Below are 21,703 nucleotides of genomic sequence, written 5' to 3'. Positions count from 1 at the left end.
AAAGATAGAACAAATGAGAAAATAAAGCAGACTTTTCTGAATATTGAAAAAAAGAATCTCCCCTTAAAAATAATAATTTGTGGTAAATTTGGCAGATCCCTTTTCAGAAACCTGGGGGTTAATTGTAGTCTAGAATAACTATTTTTACTTCCAATTTGAAGTTTTATCAGTGTTAGAATAATTAGGTGCAAGGTGACAAGGAAAAGTAGGTAGTGGGGCTATGCACAAAATTTGTATTTTGATCACATTAGTACATAAAAGAGATTTCTGGTTCTTTTGGGAGCTGGCAATTGTAAGTGTTTATCATACAACGTATTATAATTTCCAAGGCAGATCTATTTCAATAGTAAAAGAGAGTCTATAGTATGAAAATCAGCTGTGTCAGATGTCAACCGGGGAATTTATGTACTGGGTGTGTTTTCTTGAGATAGATGATGGGGAAAAGTGGGTGCTAAACCCCACTATGAAGTATTATCCTGTTTGAGTAAAATGAAATTGATATTCTCCTGACAAACATGTGATCGTGGAGTATTTACTTTCTGTATGACATATTCTGAGTGGTTTTAATTAGGTTGAAATATCTGTAGAATGCATAGGACTACTTTTTCTCAGCATTCTTAAAAAGATGGAACGTGTCTAAAGGAAAGTCACATTAACTGTAGAAATGCCCCGCTGTGCTCAGACACTTCAAGGTGGCCTTTTCTCCATGTTAACAGAACACCTAAATCAAAGGCGTTTTTTAGATCTTCTTTAGAAAAAGATGAGGTGACAATGGGAAGTCAATGTAGGCTGATTGATGAGGACCAGAAAGACATGTGAGAAGTACAAGTAGACAGTTGTTTCCTAGAATAATAATTTCTGGCTGTTCTACAACAGAGGAGGAGTTAGAACCCACGGCCAAGCACTTATGGGAAAAAGGAAACACTGCCTGCAGTCTGGAGTGTTCAGACACACTGAGGATGGAGGTCTGATCTGCACAGGGATTGAAATATAGAGTTCTCCCTGGAGCCACCCAGTGAAATCTTATAAAACATACTGACAAATTTGTGAGAACAGAGTGTCTATATCCCATAACTAAATACTGCAGCATTGCGTTTATACCTAACAGTGCCAACAATGATATTAAATCTATATTCTTAAGTAACTTAATATGTCAATTTATTTTATTGAACACATTAGTAGATATGATGAACAACTCGTTGCATTCTGAATGCTAAAGATAAGAACTATAAATGTAAGTGGGATTCAGCACACATCTGAATCTAGTCTCTCAAAGCCTGCAGCTACCCCAAATTGGAAGTTTCTGAAACTGTAGACACATTGGTATCACTGAAAACCTGGCCTAAACCATGGGGACACTGATGTTTATTCATGAGGAACCCAGCAATAATAATAATAATAATAATAATAATAATAATAATAATAATAATACATGTACTGACAGGTGTCTCATTAGCTTGAAAATCTCTAAAACTGTATTCTCAGGCACTTCCACTTCTTTAGATGGAGTCTTACCATAACGTCTTGGATATTCTGGTACTTGCTATGTACAGCAGGCATCCAGGAAACTCACAGAGATCCTCCTGCATCTGTTTTCTGAGTGCTAGGATTAGAGGCATGTGACATCACGCCAGCTAAAAGGTGTTCACTTTTGACAGGAAGCATTTTTATTGAACTTCTCTGGAAGCATATTTAAAGGCGCTTTAAAAACTAAACAGGTTTATTAAGATTAAAAAGCAATTCAAGATTGTATTAATTCCAAGTGTCTAAAATATGAAATACTATGAGAAAAAATTGCAAGTAATCTTATTTTTAAAATTATATATATTTTTTGCAAATTTTCTCATATATATTGCAATTTTTCTCATATATATATATATATTGCAATTTTTCTCATATATATGTATATATGTGTGTGTGTGTGTGTGTGTGTGTGAGAGAGAGAGAGAGAGAGAGAAATATTGGTATCCTTAGATATAGTCTAATAAATGATAAATAATAGACTTCCTATAATTAACTTATAAAAGCTAAATGATGCACAGTATTCTATACTAAAATAGTTATTGTTTTCTTTTACTCGTATTGCTTAAAGGGTATCTCTATAAATGTAAACATTCTTATGCTATATTCTACTTTAAAAATATTTTAGACTAATGATGAAAGGATGAATTTTTAGCTCCATCAACACATATAAATTAATAGGCGAGCTGATAAATATTTCAAAATGTACAGAGTTTATATAATCTAGGGAACCTGTATAAGGTTTAGAAATAAGAGTCCATAGTTATTCTAGTTGCAGTTTTTACATCAGTACTTACATTGTGTAGTAACTTGTGCTGTTGCAGAGATGCCCACCATAAATGACCACTCAGATACAGTTGGTGCCAATTGAAGACATTTATTTTGGCTGGCTGGGACTACACTCAGATATTTGGGTCGCAAGCATGGCCCCCAGCATTTAGGTCAAGGGACTTCTAAAGGCTTAAAGCATATTCTGGTTTCTGGCTCTGCAGCTGAGTTAGTTGTACAGGAATGCGGTTTAACAAAGCTAAGATAAGTGATCTGGGAAATTTCAGGTTCCTAGAACAGAGTTGGGGAATTTTCCATGGATTCTCCATCAAGGAGATCAAATTCTAATTAAACCTGAGATGACCTCAGCAAGATAGAAAATGAAGGAACTTCTGCACTGTCTTGTCTGTCACAATGTTATAGTATTTGATATATGACATCTCCAGAATAAAGTACACAATTTTGAATGAAAATCAGACATATAGTAAGAGAATGATTTTTTTTTAATGTTTAGATGGTTTTGAAAAGAATGATTGATGCACAAATTTGGTTGTCTGCATATTACAGGTACTGATTTTATAGCCTTGGTGTGTCATGAGTGTTTATTATCTACCACTATTGCCTGCATGCTTTCTAGCTTACCGTCTCCATGATTTCATTTAAAAATCATGCTCTAAGGAAGTTAGTTACATATTACCAGTTGTTGAGCCTGGACTCTCTCTGTGTATCCCTCCCCTTTCCATGGGAAAAGATGGCTTTAGAAAGGCTTTGTTAAGGTAAATCACTTACCTCAGGTAGATAGTGAAGCAGACTTCCTTACATACTATGGACTCCTCCCATAAGAGTTTATCAGACTGGGCCTGTCAATCACCTGCCCCAGAAAGCTGGCTCACCTTCCTGAGATGACTCTCTTCCTCAGGAGCGGGTCTTTTGTAGCAGCTGTTTAGAGAGCGTCTCCCGTGTAGCACTGCTGAGCCTGCTGCCTTTGCTTGTCCAACTCCTCTTCCTGTGCACGCATTACCGATCCTCTGAGTTTTTTCACCCGTACGCTGAAGCCATTCTTCCCAAAGTCCACTGGTGGATGCAGCACTGCCTAAGACCCACAGGCTTGCTCTCTTCCTCTTTCCATGCCTTCTTTAGTAGCCGCAAGGATTATGTCTGACTTGCCTACCAACCCTTGTTTTTCTCTCAAATGCTAATAAAATCAAATTATTTTATTAGTGAGACCAAGAATCCCAAAGGGAGCCCTCAAGTGCCCAGTAGCAGTGTGTAGCGGTGATGCCCTGTGACTGTAAGCAAAATGTAGAGTTTGTTAGGATACGAGATTCTGGTTAGAGTTCTAGCCCTTCTTCAAAGTTAAAGACATTTTCCTCAATGCTACTTGTGTTACAGTTTCATGGGAAACACTCTCTTCCTGCCAAGACACACACACACACACACAGACACACACACACAGACACACACACAGAGACACACACACAGACACACACACAGACACACACACACACACACACATACACACACACAGACACACACAGACACACCCACCCCCACACACACACACATAGACAGACACACAGACACACACACACACAGACACACACATAGACACACATACACAGACACACATACACAGACACACACACACACACAGAAGTTAATGTTCTTGGACATTCCTCTCAGACTTCTATATGTTTTTCATTCTGTAAATTACTTCTTGTCTGGTATTTGGTTGCAGTAACAAGAAAAGTTATGAATACATCGTACCTTCTTTCTAATCACTTAAATCCTTTTTTTTTTAAGAAGCTGGTGTTTATGTATCAAAAGATGGCCTAGTCGGCCATCACTGGAAAGAGAGGCCCATTGGACACGCAAACTTTATATGCCCCAGTACAGGGGAACGCCAGGGCCAAAAAGGGGGAGTGGGTGGGTAGGGGAGTGGGGGTGGGTGGGTATGGGGGACTTTTGGTATAGCATTGGAAATGTAAATGAGCTAAATACCTAATAAAAAATGGAAAAGGAAAAAAAAAAAGCTGGTGTTAAGTCTCAAACCCAGGGCCAAGGGGCTAAGAACCAACAAAGGGTTTTTTTTAACATATCAATCCCCAAACCCACCTGGTGCTCCCAAGCTCCCCACTCCCACCCATTCTACTTCCCTCCCCCAGCCAGTTCAGAAATCACCAGGCTGGGATACCCTACCCCTTCCCCTGAACTCTACAGTCCAGCCCAGGGGCTTGGGCTGCTCTCCCCTATATAATCTAGTTTGGTTACCCACCTCCTTGTATCTTTGTCCTCCTAGCTACTTCACCTCCCCTTCCCCTTCCCCTCTCCACACATGCCACCTTGGTTTGGTCCTGTTCACTCTGGATTGTCCCACAAGTTTCTCCTACTTATCTACAGTAAACCTTCTCCTCCACCAATCCTAGGAGTAGTCATCACCTTTTCTTTTTATTTTATTTTTTTATTTTTTTGCTTTTGTTTGTGTGTTTGTTTGTTTGTTTGTTTGTTTTTTCATTCATCCAGGTCATAAGAGACTGTGCTCACCCCAGCCCACACTATTGTTCTATTCTGATAAGTCAGAGCAGGAGTACTCTGTTGTTCCCATTCCTGCCTCCAGCTCACTTTCCTGAAACTCCATGAAATGTCTCAATTTTAGTGTTTTCCATGCTCTTGTAGTCATGCTTTGGCTTCCTATGCTAGACTATCAGCCCTGTGAGGAGAAGAGCTTACCATTTCCCACATAGCCTATAACCCTGACCCACTTATGGTAGTGTTAGAATTTTGTGAGCATGTGTATTCTTGTCTAACCAAATTTCTAAGATAAATACTGTTCTTTAGTTAGAGCTTTCAATATATATATATATATATATATATATATATATATATATATATATAGAGAGAGAGAGAGAGAGAGAGAAATATGTATAATAAAAACAATAAAAACACAAAGTTCTCTATGGTGTGAATATATATATATATATATATATAGGCATACATATGTGAAATGTTTTAAATAAAATAAGGATCTTTAAATTAGATGTGGTCAAAAGTTTTCCAAATTTGAGGTGCTTATATTTTTACAGAGAGATAATGTTGAACTCTGACTTGTGTGTTTAAGCATACAGTCAATACATTTTATATACAGAAAGCCTAAGAATAGACCCTAAATTGCAAACTTTGTCTGTGTAAGTAAATATATCATAACCAAACAGTGAAACTGTGTGGAGATGAAAGATGTTGTCTCGCCTTCAAGCCATTCTTTAAGAGAGATTTTGTGCTTTTGATAGGGAACCTATGACTGTTGGCAGCATCTCTGTGTTCTTAGAGACTCAGAAGCAGCACCTCCCTTGTCTCCAGTGGATCTCAAAGGCTGAACCTGCAACATCACAGTCACTCAACAAAAAAGGTTTTAGACCACACTACGCAGTGCTTTCTTTTCTGGTCCTTGCTCTTACAAGATTCAGTGAAAGTGTCTGCTATCTTTGTTGTACTCCTTGATGGTTTAGATTATTTAGAGTCTAGCACCTCTCAGCTCGACATACTGCTGCATAAATTGCTACTAATAATTTTTCCTTTCATATAAATTCATTCAGCATCATGCTTGCTTTGAATGTTAGCACCTATGGTAGACGTTCTTCATATATTATAACAAATAATCTATCTTGCAGCATAATTAATCATCTCTTACGTATGAATAATTCTTGAGCAAAAAATTATTCAGTTTTTTATCATAGTTAGAGTAGGGAAAAAGCACATTAAGAGTGTGGGAACCATGTTTTGACATAATTATATTGATGCTGAAAGTAGAACCATTTGGTGTTATAGCCTTTGTTTTGGTTTTTTGTTTTGTTTATTTATGTTTCCTGTGGGAAGTTTTATAAATAAATATAAAATGCCTTCATGTTCAAAGACAATAAAACATAGTATTACTAAATAGAAAACACTTTGAAGAATGCCCATGAGCTTAAGCTATGGGCAAAAGGAGAAAAGAAGGAAAAAGAAATCTTGGTGCCTACTTTCTCTTGTGTCTGGGACATGTAGTCTGTTTTCTGTTACTCATAGTCACTGAGCTGAATACAATACCTGATACTCTTTGGCCTAAGATTTGGCATTATGATACCATCACCAAAATTTTAGTAACAATTTTGATGCCTTCCCAGCATTTCCCCTAATTTCTAAAGACTTGAGGGCAGCAAGAGTAGGGATGGAGAAAACACTTGTGTTTCTTGGAACTTCTTTGTCTACCAAGTTAATGTAAATGATATGTTACAAATCTGCCTTTTTAATGGTGGAACAGGTTTATATGACATTCATTAAATTAAAGGTATACTCATTTGTTTATGTGTATATTATACATGTTTAAATACGATATGTAATATTAAATACAGGGAATGGCGATTCAGTTTTTAGTGGGGTAAAACAACAAAGGATAAAAGACATGGGGAAGGTGCAGTGTAGGAGATGAACCAAGCAGGAGTTGGAAATAAAATAACTTACTAGAAAATGTATGAGGGAAATCAGCCAGCAGACTGAATCATCAGGACTCTGTAGAACCAGACAGAAATTTGAAGGGCTGAGCCAGATTTTGTGAGAATGTAACATTTTGGAGCTCTAGAAGTTGAAAGACCTTGTAAGACCAAAGAAGGCACCGTTGAAGTGAATGTTAAACACAGGGAAGGTTGACAATATGGGAGTACAACGTAAACAAGTTATGCAACTACACAGTCTCTCTCTAGTCATATTTGTAACAACATTTAAAATGTTTGCAGTTGATTATTATTCATATTAAAAATCATTTTAAAGCAATAAAATAACTTTCTCTAGCAGGGATATATCTTAAAACACATACTTATTTTTACGAATGGCTACTTTAAAGATCCCTCTGTCTGATATATTATTCCACACCATGACTTTTTGAGACCATCTCTAAATGTGAGTGTCATTTTCCTCACCTAAAGCACCCAGGGTATCCTATTAATGGCTCATAAAGACATCTGGCAGTTTGCTTCTAATTTTTTCAAGTACACTAGGATTTTATAAAGTCTAATAGACTGAGTTGGAAAGCATACCCAAATTGCATCAACCATTACTTCTATTTAAAAGGCTTTCAGAAACATTTGGATGTCGGGATGGTTTTCTCTCAGAAAGGCAGTGGATGTGAAACTGGAGTTCGCTCATTATGTTCCAATGGAAATCTGCCTATGGAAACTCTCATGATGAAAGGCTCACCTTTGCCATGAGAGATATTAATGATCTCTGCTTTTCACTCCTTTCAGTACCTAGTAGAAGGCTCAACCTCTGCAGTCATAATGAAATGTACAGTAAGAAGTCAGCAAACTTGAAAGAATCTGCAGGGGCTTAAAACGTTAGAGGTAACTGAAGAGAACCAGCTTTTTATGTTATAAACAGTTCTTTTAGATATTTATTACAAAATATTTAATACTAATGAAAATCAGAGACAAAATACTATATAAAATCCATGTAAGTGTATGCAATGCTAAAAGTAGGGTTACATAAGATAAGTAAATGAGCTACTATAGGCTTTTCTCAGTTGAGCATAAATGATTCTTAAAGTAGACAAAGTGCATCCACACACGATAAAATGTCTACTTCAACACCATTTTAAATGCTATTAAAATAAACTATATTTGTAGCCATTGAGTATTGACTCAGTCTTAGGCATTAAGATATTCATAAAGATTATACCCTAATGACAGTAACACATTTTTTAAAAGAAGAGCCTAAAGAACAGAAGAGTTAAGAAGTGTTACTCATCTACAAGCAGCAGGATGAAGAGTCAATCATAGCAATCTGATTTCTGAATGTTTTCTCCCCTTTGCTATTTATGTGTCATGATTTTGAAAAACAGATACCAATTCATTATGGTTTCCTTCTTTTACTAAAAGAGGACCATGAATAGAAGTTGGCCCAAGCACACCAACCCCAACAGTGAGACACAGAAACCATAAAGGAAGCGTCACACCGGGACAAAGCTTGGAGGGTAAAGAAAACATGGTAGTAATGAATTTCAAATCTCGGTCACCTTGTAGTTAGTGTGCCACTCAATGCAAAGGAATGAATGTGTATGTCTGAAGCTAAAAGTGTAACCACTATAAACCGTGTAGGTATTAATAGCAATAAGCACATTACAGAAGAAGTATTTCTGAACTTAGGATTTTTTTCTTCATATACCTACTAGCTCAAAATGTCTAGCCTACTGTTCGAAATGGAAATCGGTGTTAATGGTAAAATGCACATATGTTGTCCACTTTCTGAGGATGTCAAATACTATAGGGAAATGTCTTTGTTAGCATATATTTCTTAAAAGAGGACCCAGAGATTAGTTTGTAAACACTTATGACGTCACATAAATAACTCTTGAAAAGACAGCTGGACAATAATAATTGGATAGTGCCGCAGACCCTCTGGGTCCCTGTGTCTGCGTGGAACGGGTCTCTCGTCACGGGTGGGCAAAGCGTGGATGAATGACAAACAGACACACACAGGAGCGGTCATATGGAATCTGAGTGTAATTTTCGAATCAAGCATCAGACTTTTTATGCAGAGGATAATAAGGAAGTTGGGTGACATATTTGCAAGGTACAATTGAGGTAACTGGAATCTTACATAAAACAGAGGAATGCAAACACAAAAGGTCTAACAGGAACCACCTGGGATAGAATACATTGATAACAGCTGGGATCAACAAGCGCTCCACCTAAGATTCACTAATCTTAGAAGCCAGGGTCAAGGGCTTCGAGCCCTTGCCATAGTTCCTATTTTAGTCTCTTGTATAGTCCACCTTCCCCTTAGGCCATTGTAAATACGTGTGTATGGGTGTAACTCTGCTATAGTATCTATTTTGGTTTCTCCTTTGGTCTGAAACTTCTTTTTTCCTTAGTGATGGTAAATTCCTGTGTAAGGGAGTGACTTAGCTTTTACAATCTTACTGAATTCGAAGCCCTTGATCTTGGTCAAAGACGTTCTAGGACTCTTGGAACACTGGCAGAAGGCTTTAGCCATGTCAGAATTCAATTTTAAAAAGCACTTATAATACGAAAATAGTGAAAGAGAACACGTAGATCCATACACTAGACTAATATGGTAATGGAACGCGGGAATGAAAAATTACTGTATGGGTAGAGAACGCTAGACTCCAGGAGGAGAGCTTCCTTGAAACTCTTTTGCCTCATGAGTGACTTTTAAGCCTTTCGGCTTGTCCAGCTGACTCGACCGGAGAGCGTAGCAGGACAGTTTTAGATGAATAGCAGAGATATAAGCAAAGTGTACTTTGATTTTAAAAAACAATAAGATATTTAAAGAATCATGAAAATTTTGTGCTCTCTTTGCCAATACAAACATTAAAATTGAAATAATCTATAGATTAGCATGACACCTCCTGTGCAAGTTCAGCATGAAAAAACATGAAGCTTTTATATTGTATAGATATTATATAATAAAAGCATTTAAATAAAGATGGGCTTGAAAACAAAATGAGGCAATCCTGTTTAACTCTATAAGATTCTTTTTTTTTAACTAAAAAACAAATAAATTTTTATCCAATAAAGAAATATGACAATCTTTAACATAATATTGGTAACATTAATGGAACCTATTCTTAAATTTTTAATGGGATGTGGGGTGGAGATTGAGCATGTGTTGGGATACCTTTAGTTGTGCGTCTGCCAAGAGTACAGAGGGTCCTTCTAAGGGAGACTTAGGCAGCGAGGATCAGCAACAAAGGTTTCTCCCCATGGTGGGTCTTGAGGAGAGAGACAGTCCTTGTTTGTCTAAACTGTTTATTCATGGTGGAAGAAGATGCATATGAATTACTCAGGATGAACCAGAGGTTAAATACCTTTTCCAGGAAGGAATGTCCAGGAAGAGAAGCTCATTGACTAAACCCTCAAGCCAGGCCATCAAGATACCACATAAACATGGAGAACCCTGGGCCCTCTGCTACATGACTAGTTGTCATGGTTCTCTTAGTGAGGTGTCATGGTCACATGCTGCAGGTCAGGAATCTGGTCTGAAACAGATTTAAATGCCTTCTATGCTCAAGTCTGAGTATTGCCAGGGTAATTGGCCTTACCAATTTTACTGTTCGGTGACATGGTTACACTTGGCCCACAAAACATTAACAGAATCTCTTCTTGGTTCTTTATTGGGGCCTGGGGTAGAGATTGAACATGCGTTGGGCTACCTTTTATCACTTAACACTTTAGGGAAGAGAATGGTTACCACATGGAGCACTTCAATGCGGAAAGAGTAAACGGTACTAATGACTTAGACACTAAACAGATCCACATTAGAGATAATTCTTGGAATCATAAGACTTCCCACAATAAACCCTCTGTCATCTGTTGTTTTCTTACCTTAAAGGCAGTAGGGAAATTCTCTTTTAAGTAAATATCAATAAGTTTGTAGGACCTTTCTAGCTTAGTGTAGAAGGAAAACAAAATTGTAACATTTTATGGTTAACTTCTTTGGCATTACTGTTTGTATATTTCAAATACCTATATATTCATTTAGTCCACAAAACAACTTTGTAAGATGTGCTCATGATCTATACTTTAAATGAGTAAAAAGACTTCTGTTAAGTATGTGTTGAGAGTATAGTACAAAGTCCTTGTGCCCACATATCTCCAGAAACACTGGAAATGGTAAGCACACAGGATTATCTTTCCATTTAAAAAGAAGAAAACTCCATTAGTACATCCAGAAAACTGATTAATAACCTGGTATTATCTGCATTATCTGTTGGGCCAGGCCATATCAAGCTATTATAACCAGGACCAAAAATGGATAGTAATTCAAATGACCCTTACAGCAGGGGCTCCCCCAAATTCTCACATCCAGAACCAGAGTTGGCTAATAACCCAGAAGACCGCTATGCTATCTGTATTACTGAGACCAAGTCAGACCCTTAGTCCCTTAAGCTAGTACAGCTAGCCACTGAAAGAAGAGCTGTGACTCAAAAGAACATCTGGGGAGGGGAAGGCAAAGCCTATTTTAGTCACAATATTGACCTTTGATTTATTGTCTGGTGTTAGCATCAGGGTGATATTGTCTTCATAAAATATTTGTGAAATGTTCCTTCATGTTCTATTTTACAAAATACTTTGAGGGATTTTGGTGTATGCTATCCTTGGAGATCTAGGATAATTCTGCACTGACGTTATCAGGCCTTGGATTATTGATTCCTTGCTTTTGTGGTTGATGTGAGATTTTATTTTAAATTACTCCTTCTATTTCATTGGATGACAGGGTCTATTAAAAGTACTTATTTCATCTTGATTTAACTCACCCCTAGCAGAGGAGCTATGGGCAATTAGTAGTTATAGGAACAAGGAAAATGAGTTTTCTTTAGGAAAGTAGAAGACTAGCTGGGTGTGGTGGTGCATGTCTTTAATCCCAGCACTCAGGAGGCAGAGGGAGGAATATTTTTGAGTTTGAGGCCAGCCTGGTCTATAAAAGTGAGTTCCAGGACAGCCAGGGCTATACAAAGAAACCCTGTCTCAAAAAACCAATAAAAAATTAATTAATTAATTAATTAATTAATTAATTAAAAATAAAAGAAAGAAAAGAAAAGAAAGTAGAAGACTACACACACATCCAAGAATATATGGGCAGCACCAATTAGACTTGATGGGAGTTAAAAAAAAACAAAAAACAGCAACAGCAGCAGCAGCAACAACATCAACATAAGTACTAATCTGGATTGTGTAGAAGGTGGTGGTAGATATAGGAGAAGTATTCAAAGATGGGATGCGTGTGATCAAAACACAAAATTCCCAAAGATACAATACATGTTTATTTTAAAAATAAAATATAATAGAAAGGACAGAACTGGACATTTAGCCAGGAGCAGCATTTGTACAATTGCAAGTTTGCTGCTAGTATTTGCTTGTGGACATGAGTCGTCTCTGCAGAAAAACAAACAAACAAACAAACAAACAACATAATTTTAAGCTTCGGAGTATAGAAAAAGCATCAACATTTGCTAAGGGACAGAAACACAATGAACTCTAAAGAAAAAGCAGTAGAAATATATTCTTTGAGCTCTTCATTGGCAAACAGGAGGAAACAATGACTTTGTTTAAGGACATTAAAGGTAGATCAGACCTTGCTGGAAGGTAATATAGAAATATATAAGCTGGCATGGCAGCTGTGCAGAAGAATTGCATAGATTTTTTTAGATTAAATCTGAATTATTGAATTTAAAAGACCATGAATGCATTTAGCAGATTAAGTAGAGCTATAAAAAGAATTACCAAAGTGTTATCTCAGAAGAAGTTATTAACACACAGAAAAGCATGCAAACAGAAAAACTTTGGAAAATAATTTTTAAAATGTTAAAGATATGTGAAGTAAGGATTTAAAGAAGACAAAAGCAGTTTTATTTGAAGAGCTGATAAGGAGACTGTTCCAAGATATCATAGATGAAAGGAAAATGTAAGTGAGCAGCTCTAAGCACAACCTATGAGCAAGCTCATGCCTGTAAATACTCACAGATCCACAGGTATCAAAAAGAGGGATTTTGAAAGGAGCTAGGTAGAATAAAAAGTAGCTCAGAATGTAAGGCTTTGAAATAATTTTTCAATAAGATGAATGACTATCCAAAGACAGTAGAACTGTGTGTTGACAAAAAACAAGAAAAAAAAAAAAAGGAAAAAATAGAAAGAAAAAGAAAGAAAAGAACTACCAGCCTATAAAACTGTGTGCCTTGGAAATATTTTAATAAAGAAAATATTCTTGCATATCAGTATCATAGAGATAAGCAAAGATGTGATATGGAGTTCAGAATGGTGACTACAGAAAAACAGAAGGGATCACAGATCATAGGCCTTAACACACCAAGGAACATGGGGCTAATGAACTCGGGATAGAAATGTTAACGTTACAGCTGATGTGTAATAGAATTTTAAAAGCAAGGGAGAATTAAAATTCATGAGTTAGTAACTTATGTTAGGATGAGAGCTAAAGAATAAAAAAAAAATCAGAGTTAGTTTTTTTTCAAATACCGTGATGATGGAATCAAAATATTAGAAAGAGTAGGTAAATCCCAACTGTCAGCAAGGTAGGGGTTGGATAATTGAATAAATCCAACAATCAAAAAGAAGGCAAACAAAAAAACAAAACAAGAAAAAATACAAAATGAGAACAAACAATCTTATTCAAACAAGTAAATGAATGGAATACTAAGTATCTGGGTGCAGAGAATTGTCAAGCAGTCTGGAAATGACAGGAGATAGGAAGATATGTCTGTGAAATGGAAGAATGCTGAATGTTTCAGAATATAATCTTCTAAGAATGTAAAATGCAAATATTAGATAAATGAATGAGTAGATACATTAATAGTATTGAAATATACTCTTAAAAACTAAATCTTAGGGCTGGCGAGATGGCTCAGCAGGTAAGAACACTGACTGCTGAACCCAAGGTCCTGAGTTCAAATCCCAGCAACCACATGGTAATGACTCCTTCTGGTGCATCTGAAGACAGCAACAGTGTATTTAATTATAATAATAAATAAGTCTTTAGGCAGGAGCGAGACTGAGAGAGCAGAGTTGACTGGAGCAAGTGGGGTTGACTAGAGCAAGCAGAGGTCCTAAAAATTCAATTCCCAACAACCACATGAAGGCTCACAACCATCTGTACAACTACAGTGTACTCATATACATAAAATAAAATAAATAAATTGTTTAAAACTAAATCTTAGAGACAAACTTAAGTTTACAGTATAAAAATATGAACTTATAAAATTTAAAATGTACATGATTTGTAACTTTAATTTTTTTCAAATTCTTTTTTTAAAGACGGTTCTTAAATACTTTACCCACCAGAGGAAGCTGAAAAGAAATGATAAGGGGGAAATGGACCTGTTTAGAAAGGTTCTTTGGAGCAACTCCCATCTGTGTTGTGTGGAAATCTGCAGTTCAGTTCACAGGTCAACAGCGGCAGCTCAATTCACTCACAAACACTTCACAGATAAACCAGCAGTTCAGTTCGGTAGAGTAGGGTTAGGAACAGCACTGATACTGACAAGATCTAATAGAGACAGATAAGCTTCAGCCTTGGCTCAAGTCAGCAGGAGGGACCAACAGAAACACCAAAAGAAGTCCTCCGGGCTGTGCCTCTCTCAGGTACATGAAGATCAGTGAAGATGAGACCCACAAGCATTGCACAGTACCAGTAGCTGAACCAGCAAGCCAAGATCTGTCTCCAGCACTATGTGGAGTCGTTTATACCCTCAAAACATCATGTATCCTCCCGGTGCCTTGCCTCAGCAGAGATCTTGCCTCAGCACAAGTTTTGCCTTAGCAAATCTCTTGCCTCAGTCAGAGTCTGTGGAAGCAGCAACAAACTTCAGCATACCACCAGAAGTTTTTTGGTGTGTTTCTCTCTATGGCATCCTGACAAATGCAGCTCAACTACACAATGTAAGGCAGACCAATACATGCATGTTGTTAGCAAAGAATCCTTCATAACGTGTCCTTTCACATGCTTGCCTTAACAGAATATCCTCTTTCCTGTGTCTGCTTCATCGAAACATTCCTTCACAAGTCTGCTTTAGCCTTTCACACCTGTGTCCACTTTAACGAAACGTTCTTTCACATGTTTGCCCTAGCAAAACACCTTCCAAACAACTTTCCATAGAACCCTTAGGTTTCCACTTCAATGATTTGATAATACAATTGAGAAATAGGCAAAGCAAAAGGGAGATAGAGTTACAAGACAAAAATTTAAAGCTATTAAAATCTTTTAGGTGTTGTTAAAATTAGGTAAAGTTAACCCAGTAAAAATGAGTAGGTAACCAATCAACTAATGGGTCAGTCCTACCAGACACAATCTGATCTACCGAACTACACTTTCACAGGGGAGCATTCCTTCTTCCTTCTCTTTTGGGTGACAGTGCAAAACCCTGTCATACAGAAATCGTAACACATTTGGAGGGTTGGAGGAGTGAGTCTATATAAACTTTCATCTGACCATGAATCATCCTAGTAAGAACCAAAAGGGATGGGGGATAACAGGAGAAACACTTTCCTACTAGAGTGACTCACATATGCAGAAAAATCTAATTTGATCAGGTATGTCCTGTATTTCTTGTAATTTTGCTAATGCTGACCCTATAAAACCTAACTGTAACATAAGGTCCAAGTATCCTCCCACAGACTCTCCTACCTCTCTACTGCTGTTTTCTCCAGAGCCACAGTGGTAGTTTACACACCACCTCTGGTTGTTGATTTGCGTTTCTCTGAGCTTTTCCTCCTCACTGGCTCCTTGGCCAGTAACCTACTCTCATGGCTGGGATGCCCTCCTTTCTGACATATGCACCTTTCATGTCCTGTGTTTCCTAGAAACACAGCACAGGTCCCAGCTTTCTTTAAATGCTTTGCCAGTGTTATATCATGAAATACATTAAAAGCAAGTTACATTTTTCTTGCATATAGAAAACTCCTTACTATCTTTAGGGAAAGAACTGTAAGAGAAAAATTGAGTAGATAAAACTGAGATTGACAGAATGACTTAAAAATCTTTGCTGAAAGAAGTAAGATAGACCATTGAGTTGGCTGATAATGAGAATAGAGACCAAAAATATTTGACTAGCAGCATAGTGTGTAAAGATTTCCAGACTTAGTAATCAATTCTGCAAACATTTAAGCACTGTGAAGTAAGGGCCACCAGGTATAGCTGATAGTTTTTATACTGCCCAATTTGCAAGCGGCCCATATATATCTAGTTAAGGTTAGACTAACCAATCCTTTCAGCCCAATATGAAATACAGCTTCCTTGACACAAATGCATAGGTCACATCAATTTCAGAGATTGACTTTTAATTGAAGTTTATTAAAAGGTTTAGTAAAGGTTTGTATTTTAGGTTCTTAAAAGACGAAAGACATGTATTTTGTATCCTTTAAATGGTTTATTGGAAATTCTATCATCGAAATAATAAAAAAAAAGTTAGGTAGCTTTGATAGCAAGTTTTAATTATATGAAAAAAATCATAAAGATACCAAATAAGTAAGTTACTACAATGGGAGTGAAAACTATCTTAAGCTGAAATATAGTTTGCAAAATGCTTAAGGTTTGTTCGTGAATACTGTTGGTTTTCAGTCCAAAAAAAATCAAATTAACCCCTTTAAAAAACTTTTGCTAATTTGTCTTACATATTGTAGGAACCAGTAAACATCAGATCCACAAACTGAGCTCAACAAGTGATAATTATAATTTATGGATAAAACTGAACTTTTTCTTCTGTACATTCTTATACGAGTTTAAAGTCCTGTCTTGATTCTGTTTGTGCATCTATAATCTCCTTAGTGCCTTACCATGTAAATGAATAATCATGACAATTGTGGGTTTTTCTGGAAGCAGCTAGAAGGAAACAAAGAATTTTTTGTTGTTATTTTGCTTGTAAATGTTTTTGTAAAATATTGAGTCTTATTTATTGTCCACACTGAGAAAACATTATTTCCTGGCTCAGTTTAAATATACTCTCCACCCACCTCTTATCCTTGTTCCCTGTAACATGTGTTATTAAAAATACGCCCTCTGCTGGGCATGGTGGTGCCCACCTTTAATCCCAGCACTTGGGAGGCAGAGGCAGGCAGATTTCTGAGTTCGAGGCCAGTCTGGTCTACAGAGTGAGTTCCAGGACAGCCAGGGCTACACAGAGAAACCCTGACTCAAAACAAACAAACAAACAAAATAAACAAAAACAAAAAACAAAACAAAAAAACAACAACAAAATACTTCCTCATAATTGAAAAGCCAAGGAGATTGCTGTTTTGAAATCCTCATCTGTTTTAACCTGTCTTTTCCCAGATCCCCCAGCTGTGGAACCAGCATTCTTGGAAATCCGTCAAGGACAGGACAGAAGTGTGACCATGAGCTGTAGGGTCCTGAGAGCCTATCCAATACGAGTGCTGACCTATGAGTGGCGTCTGGGCAATAAATTATTACGGACCGGACAGTTTGACTCTCAGGAGTATACAGAGTACCCACTAAAGAGTCTTTCCAATGAAAACTATGGAGTTTATAACTGCAGCATCATAAATGAAGCTGGAGCAGGGAGATGCAGCTTTCTTGTTACAGGTAGGACACTAAATTACTTTGTTTTTTTGTTTTAAAATATATGCCATCAAAGCAACGGATCTTAATATTAGGTTTACATGGACCTTAGAATGAAATCACTTTGTAAATGGATGGGTTTGTAAATTTATGATTTGGCCATTGTAGCTGCAACTTTTCCTTGATTGATGTCAGGGCAAATCTGCCTTTTTGGTGAGAACAATGTCTGTGCCTATAGAACAACACAGACCTTTATCTGAATCCCAGCGAAGTGCAGACGTTCTGATTTTGTTTGTTCATTTCAGTGGCAGCACAGCTGATTGTGGTCAGTAGTATTACTGAGATAAGATTGCAGGTGTAGATAGATCCCTGGGCTGCTGGGTTTTGTGAGGAGCAGAAATGCTTCGTTTGCTTACTACTTTTTGCCTCTCAATGTCCAAGTTTGTTCTTGGCTTGTCACATGTTCTCAGATATTTCAAGGTAGAGCAATAAACTGTACACAAAGTAGGATAAATGAGGAGAACAGATGAGTTTTGATGTCATAAACAAGTGAATGTCCCATTTGTATAATTTTAGGCCCTTGCTGAAATTATCGTGATATTCTCTACACTATGGTAAATATGTTCTTTTGTTATTTTGAACCAGAGTTTTGAAATATATTAAAAGGAAATTACCTTTTCAATGTTATTTTCTCTTAGTAAACTTTCATTTAACTGTTATATCATTTGTGATATTCAATGAGGAAACTGGCCCCCATCTCATCTTTGAAAAACTATTATAAAAAAATGAAAATGTTCTAGACAGAAAAGATGTTCATTAATAAGAAATCTAGGTGTTACATTCAGGTTATAAGAAATCTCTCTAAAGCTGGACTTTCTTTGAGCCATTTTTGCTTTCTGAAACACTATATTAGAGAGATAAAATTCACTTTACTACCAAGGAATATGAAGTCATTTTTTTTCCACTGGACTCTCCTTTTGATTTTACTAGACTTTTATTTTGGCCCATGTCATTGAAAACCTTTTTATAATTCGTGATGATGCACACCTTACACATGTGTAGAGGTGAGAGGACAGTTTGCAGGATTCAGTTTTTTCCTACCATATGAATCCAGGGATGGAACTTGAGGGGTCAGGGTTGGTTTCCAGTGACCTTTCATGCTGAACCGTCTCCCCTGTAAGCGTAACGAGGCTTTTCTACATACCCCCCTTGATCCCAAATAAAGGACATGAAGGCCTAATAAATTCATTTTAAACTTCAGCATTATTTCAGGGCAGATCCTCATTTATTCCTCCCTGACTGTGATGGCCTAAGCTACTTCCCAACCCCCTGATTCAGTATTTGCCATCTGAGTCTCACCCTGGATGCCTCTGCTTCATGCCATCCTCTTTGTGACTACCATGCTCATGGCGAGTATTTCATGGTGAATCAATCTCTCTCTCTCTCTCTCTTTCTCTCTCTCTCTCTCTCTCTCTCTCTCTCCCTCCCCCTCTGCAAAAGTCTTGCCTCTTCTCTCCTATCCAGATAATAGGCTGATCAGCTCTTTATTGAACAATAAGATGATGATGTTTTACAAATCCTGTGCCAGGAAATGCTTCATAATAATGACAATAACAAAATCCAGACTACATCCACATCTCCCATAGAGAAATCATCATCCGAATACACAGTGCACAAAACCATCTCCCAACATGACCCACATATTACTTTCAACAGCAATAGGAATCATGTAGAGGCAATTTCTTTTTCTCATGTTTGTACAAATAAAGAATCTGACTTTCATTCATTAATAAAAAAAGGGGGGGTCATGAAATTAACTGCATGGCTTTTTCAACTCTTTTGGCCATAGACACTTTCCAATTGTCTAATATGATACTGGACTCTAATTTATCTGTAGGGGTAGGACCATGCTGCTTATTTAAGGTTTTCATTTGTTCCTCCCTGTGTGCCCCAACTTCTCTTTTAAAAGGAGAAGACAAGCTGAGAACAGAAGCAGCTCTAAGCTCCATCCTTCTACCTCACATCCATGGGGTGCAGCAAGTGGATTCTGATAATATGGAAAGGAATAAATCTGTTATGAGTTCCCTCACAGAGGGGAAGGGAATGCCCACAGGCATTATTTTCTTTTCGTGGTATGTGCTCTTCAGTCTCAGGTCAACAATATTGCTCCAAGATCTCCACATAAAATGAAATATTTTTTTTAAAAAAAAGAAGAAAAGGTCAAGTTCTAAATAAAGTACAATTCTGGGAAATACATGGAGAGATGGGTATTTCCATAGAGTATGTGTCAGTGGAAAAGCTCTCAAAAGAGAATTATATCAAAGTTAGCATTCCTCCAGGAAATGGAAAAATGATATAATTATATATTCATTTAAAATTATGCAGGTAACATTGGGTATGCAGTATATTTTTATTTGGTTAGCCACTATTAAAACTGAGTACAACACAAGACTATGTACAGCTGTCTTAACTGATGACATTTTTACAATGAGGAAAATACTTGATAAGTGTTTATGGGTACATAATAAACATGAGGTGCTATGACTTCATTTTTATGTTCTCGGTTTATAAGACTATAATCATAATTGGCTGGAATATGCTCATTGATAGGTTATCTTTGTCAATGAATATGCCAATTCAAGTCAAATTAAAGGGGAAAAAAAGCAGGACTATTTGAGAACAGTGCTACTGGCCAAGTTCAACAGTTTCAGGGAGCAAAGAAAGCCACATAGAGATTATGGTGGGCAGGGGGTTTATGGGTTCTAAGTGAAGGAAAATGATGTATCTGTGGGTGACCCCAGTGAATGTTAATGGTGCACTTATAAGAGTGAACAAGAAATCACACTTTATTAAGAATTTTGCAGAGCAGTAAAAAGGTAAGGGAGATTTCCAAGATATAAGGATTTATTAAAGAGACAGTAGAAATCTCAGAGGCAATGAAAGGGGTTCCAGCAGGTCACTGTGGCAAACTGGCCAATGGGTCTTTAATGGGATAATGGGTGAAGACTGAGGTAATGTTATGATTTGACAAATTAGAGGACCCCACAGTTTGTGCATGATTTCCTGGCAAAGAGAAAGGGTCATGTTTTTAAGAGTTAAAAGCCAGGGCTGCCTTGTTAATCTCTGACTTTGGCTTTGTTAGTCTTGACCTTGACTGTGAGCCAGCCCTTAGGCACTGCCTGGTGATGATGCTCCCTTTGACCTTGTAGGTGTCCTAAGCACTGCTGATGACATTAAATTAAGTCATCTTTGTCCTCAGCTACCCAGAAGAAGCGGCAATGTTCATGGTCATCTTTCTGTCTATAGGGTCCTTTAGGGTAGAGTCAGGCTTAAAAGAAACCAACCTTACAATTTAGTCTACTACAATTAGCTGCATTAGAAGCAATGTATTAAAATCATGAATATGTAACAAGCAGTAATGCAGACCTTGCATTTCCCAAAGGGGGAAATGTCTCATGCAGCTATTCAGGCTGCTCACCATTCACCAGTGCCTATCTGTCTCTTTCTTCTCAAGAGCACTCTGCTATCTCATAGCCAGCTGCACACATTTTTTTTGTCTCTCATCATTAGTGATGCTGGCTTTGCTGTTTTAACCCTCATAATCTATTTTTACCTTACTATCCTTCCCCACTGCAGTGTCCGTGAGCAACTTGTAGGTCTTAGCATGGGCCCATATCCTGTCCAATCTACTATGAGTCAAACCCTGACTCAACAGTAAGTTATAACAAGTGAGTCTAAGTCCATATTTATAAGATTTTACAACTAAAATATGATAATATTTGTGAAGTGCAATTAGTATAGCCCTCGGGAAGTATGATGAGCACTGTGATACCAGTGTAGATCTAATTAGTGTACTATGGATCGTGACAGCAACTGACCAACTGAAGTAGCATAATTTAAGCCATCCAAAGATTCCTAAGTTAGTACATTTACACAATGGAGTACTACTCAGCTATTAAAAAGAATGAATTTATGAAATTCTTAGGCAAATGGATGGACCTGGAGGGCATCATCCTGAGTGAGGTAACCCAATCACAAAGGAACTCTCACAATATGTACTCACTGATAAGTGGATATTAGCCAAGAAACTTAGGATACCCAAGATATAAGATACAATTTGCTAAACGCATGAAACTAGAGAAGAACAAAGACCAAAGTGTGGACACTTTGCCCCTTCTTAGAATTGGGAACAAAACACCCATGGAAGGAGTTACAGAGACAAAGTTTGGAGCTGTGATGAAAGGATGGATCATCTAGAGACTGCCATATCCGGGGATCCATCCCATAATCAGCTTCCAAATGCTGACACCATTGCACACACTAGCAAGATTTTGCT

General features: G+C 37.3%; 1 protein-coding gene across 4 annotated transcripts in view; it reads left to right on the top strand.

Annotated features, from left to right (window-relative positions):
• The window catches only part of Mdga2 (MAM domain containing glycosylphosphatidylinositol anchor 2), a 763,131-nt gene that overhangs the window by 636,416 nt on the left and 105,012 nt on the right, over window positions 1–21,703 (top strand). For all 4 annotated transcript variants that reach the window (XR_872713.2, XM_006516013.3, NM_207010.2 and 1 more), the window contains exon 9: window positions 17,122–17,391. Coding sequence is in view for 3 of the 4 variants with exons in the window: in XM_006516013.3 (XP_006516076.1) it covers window positions 17,122–17,391 (270 nt within the window). In the remaining variant the exon portion in view is untranslated. The remainder of the gene's footprint in view (window positions 1–17,121; window positions 17,392–21,703) is intronic.

The sequence above is a fragment of the Mus musculus genome, chromosome 12 (assembly GCF_000001635.26).
Source record: "Mus musculus strain C57BL/6J chromosome 12, GRCm38.p6 C57BL/6J".
Classification (NCBI taxonomy): domain Eukaryota; kingdom Metazoa; phylum Chordata; class Mammalia; order Rodentia; family Muridae; genus Mus; species Mus musculus.
Note: the sequence above shows the minus strand (reverse complement) of the source record. Positions and strands in the feature narration are given on the sequence as shown.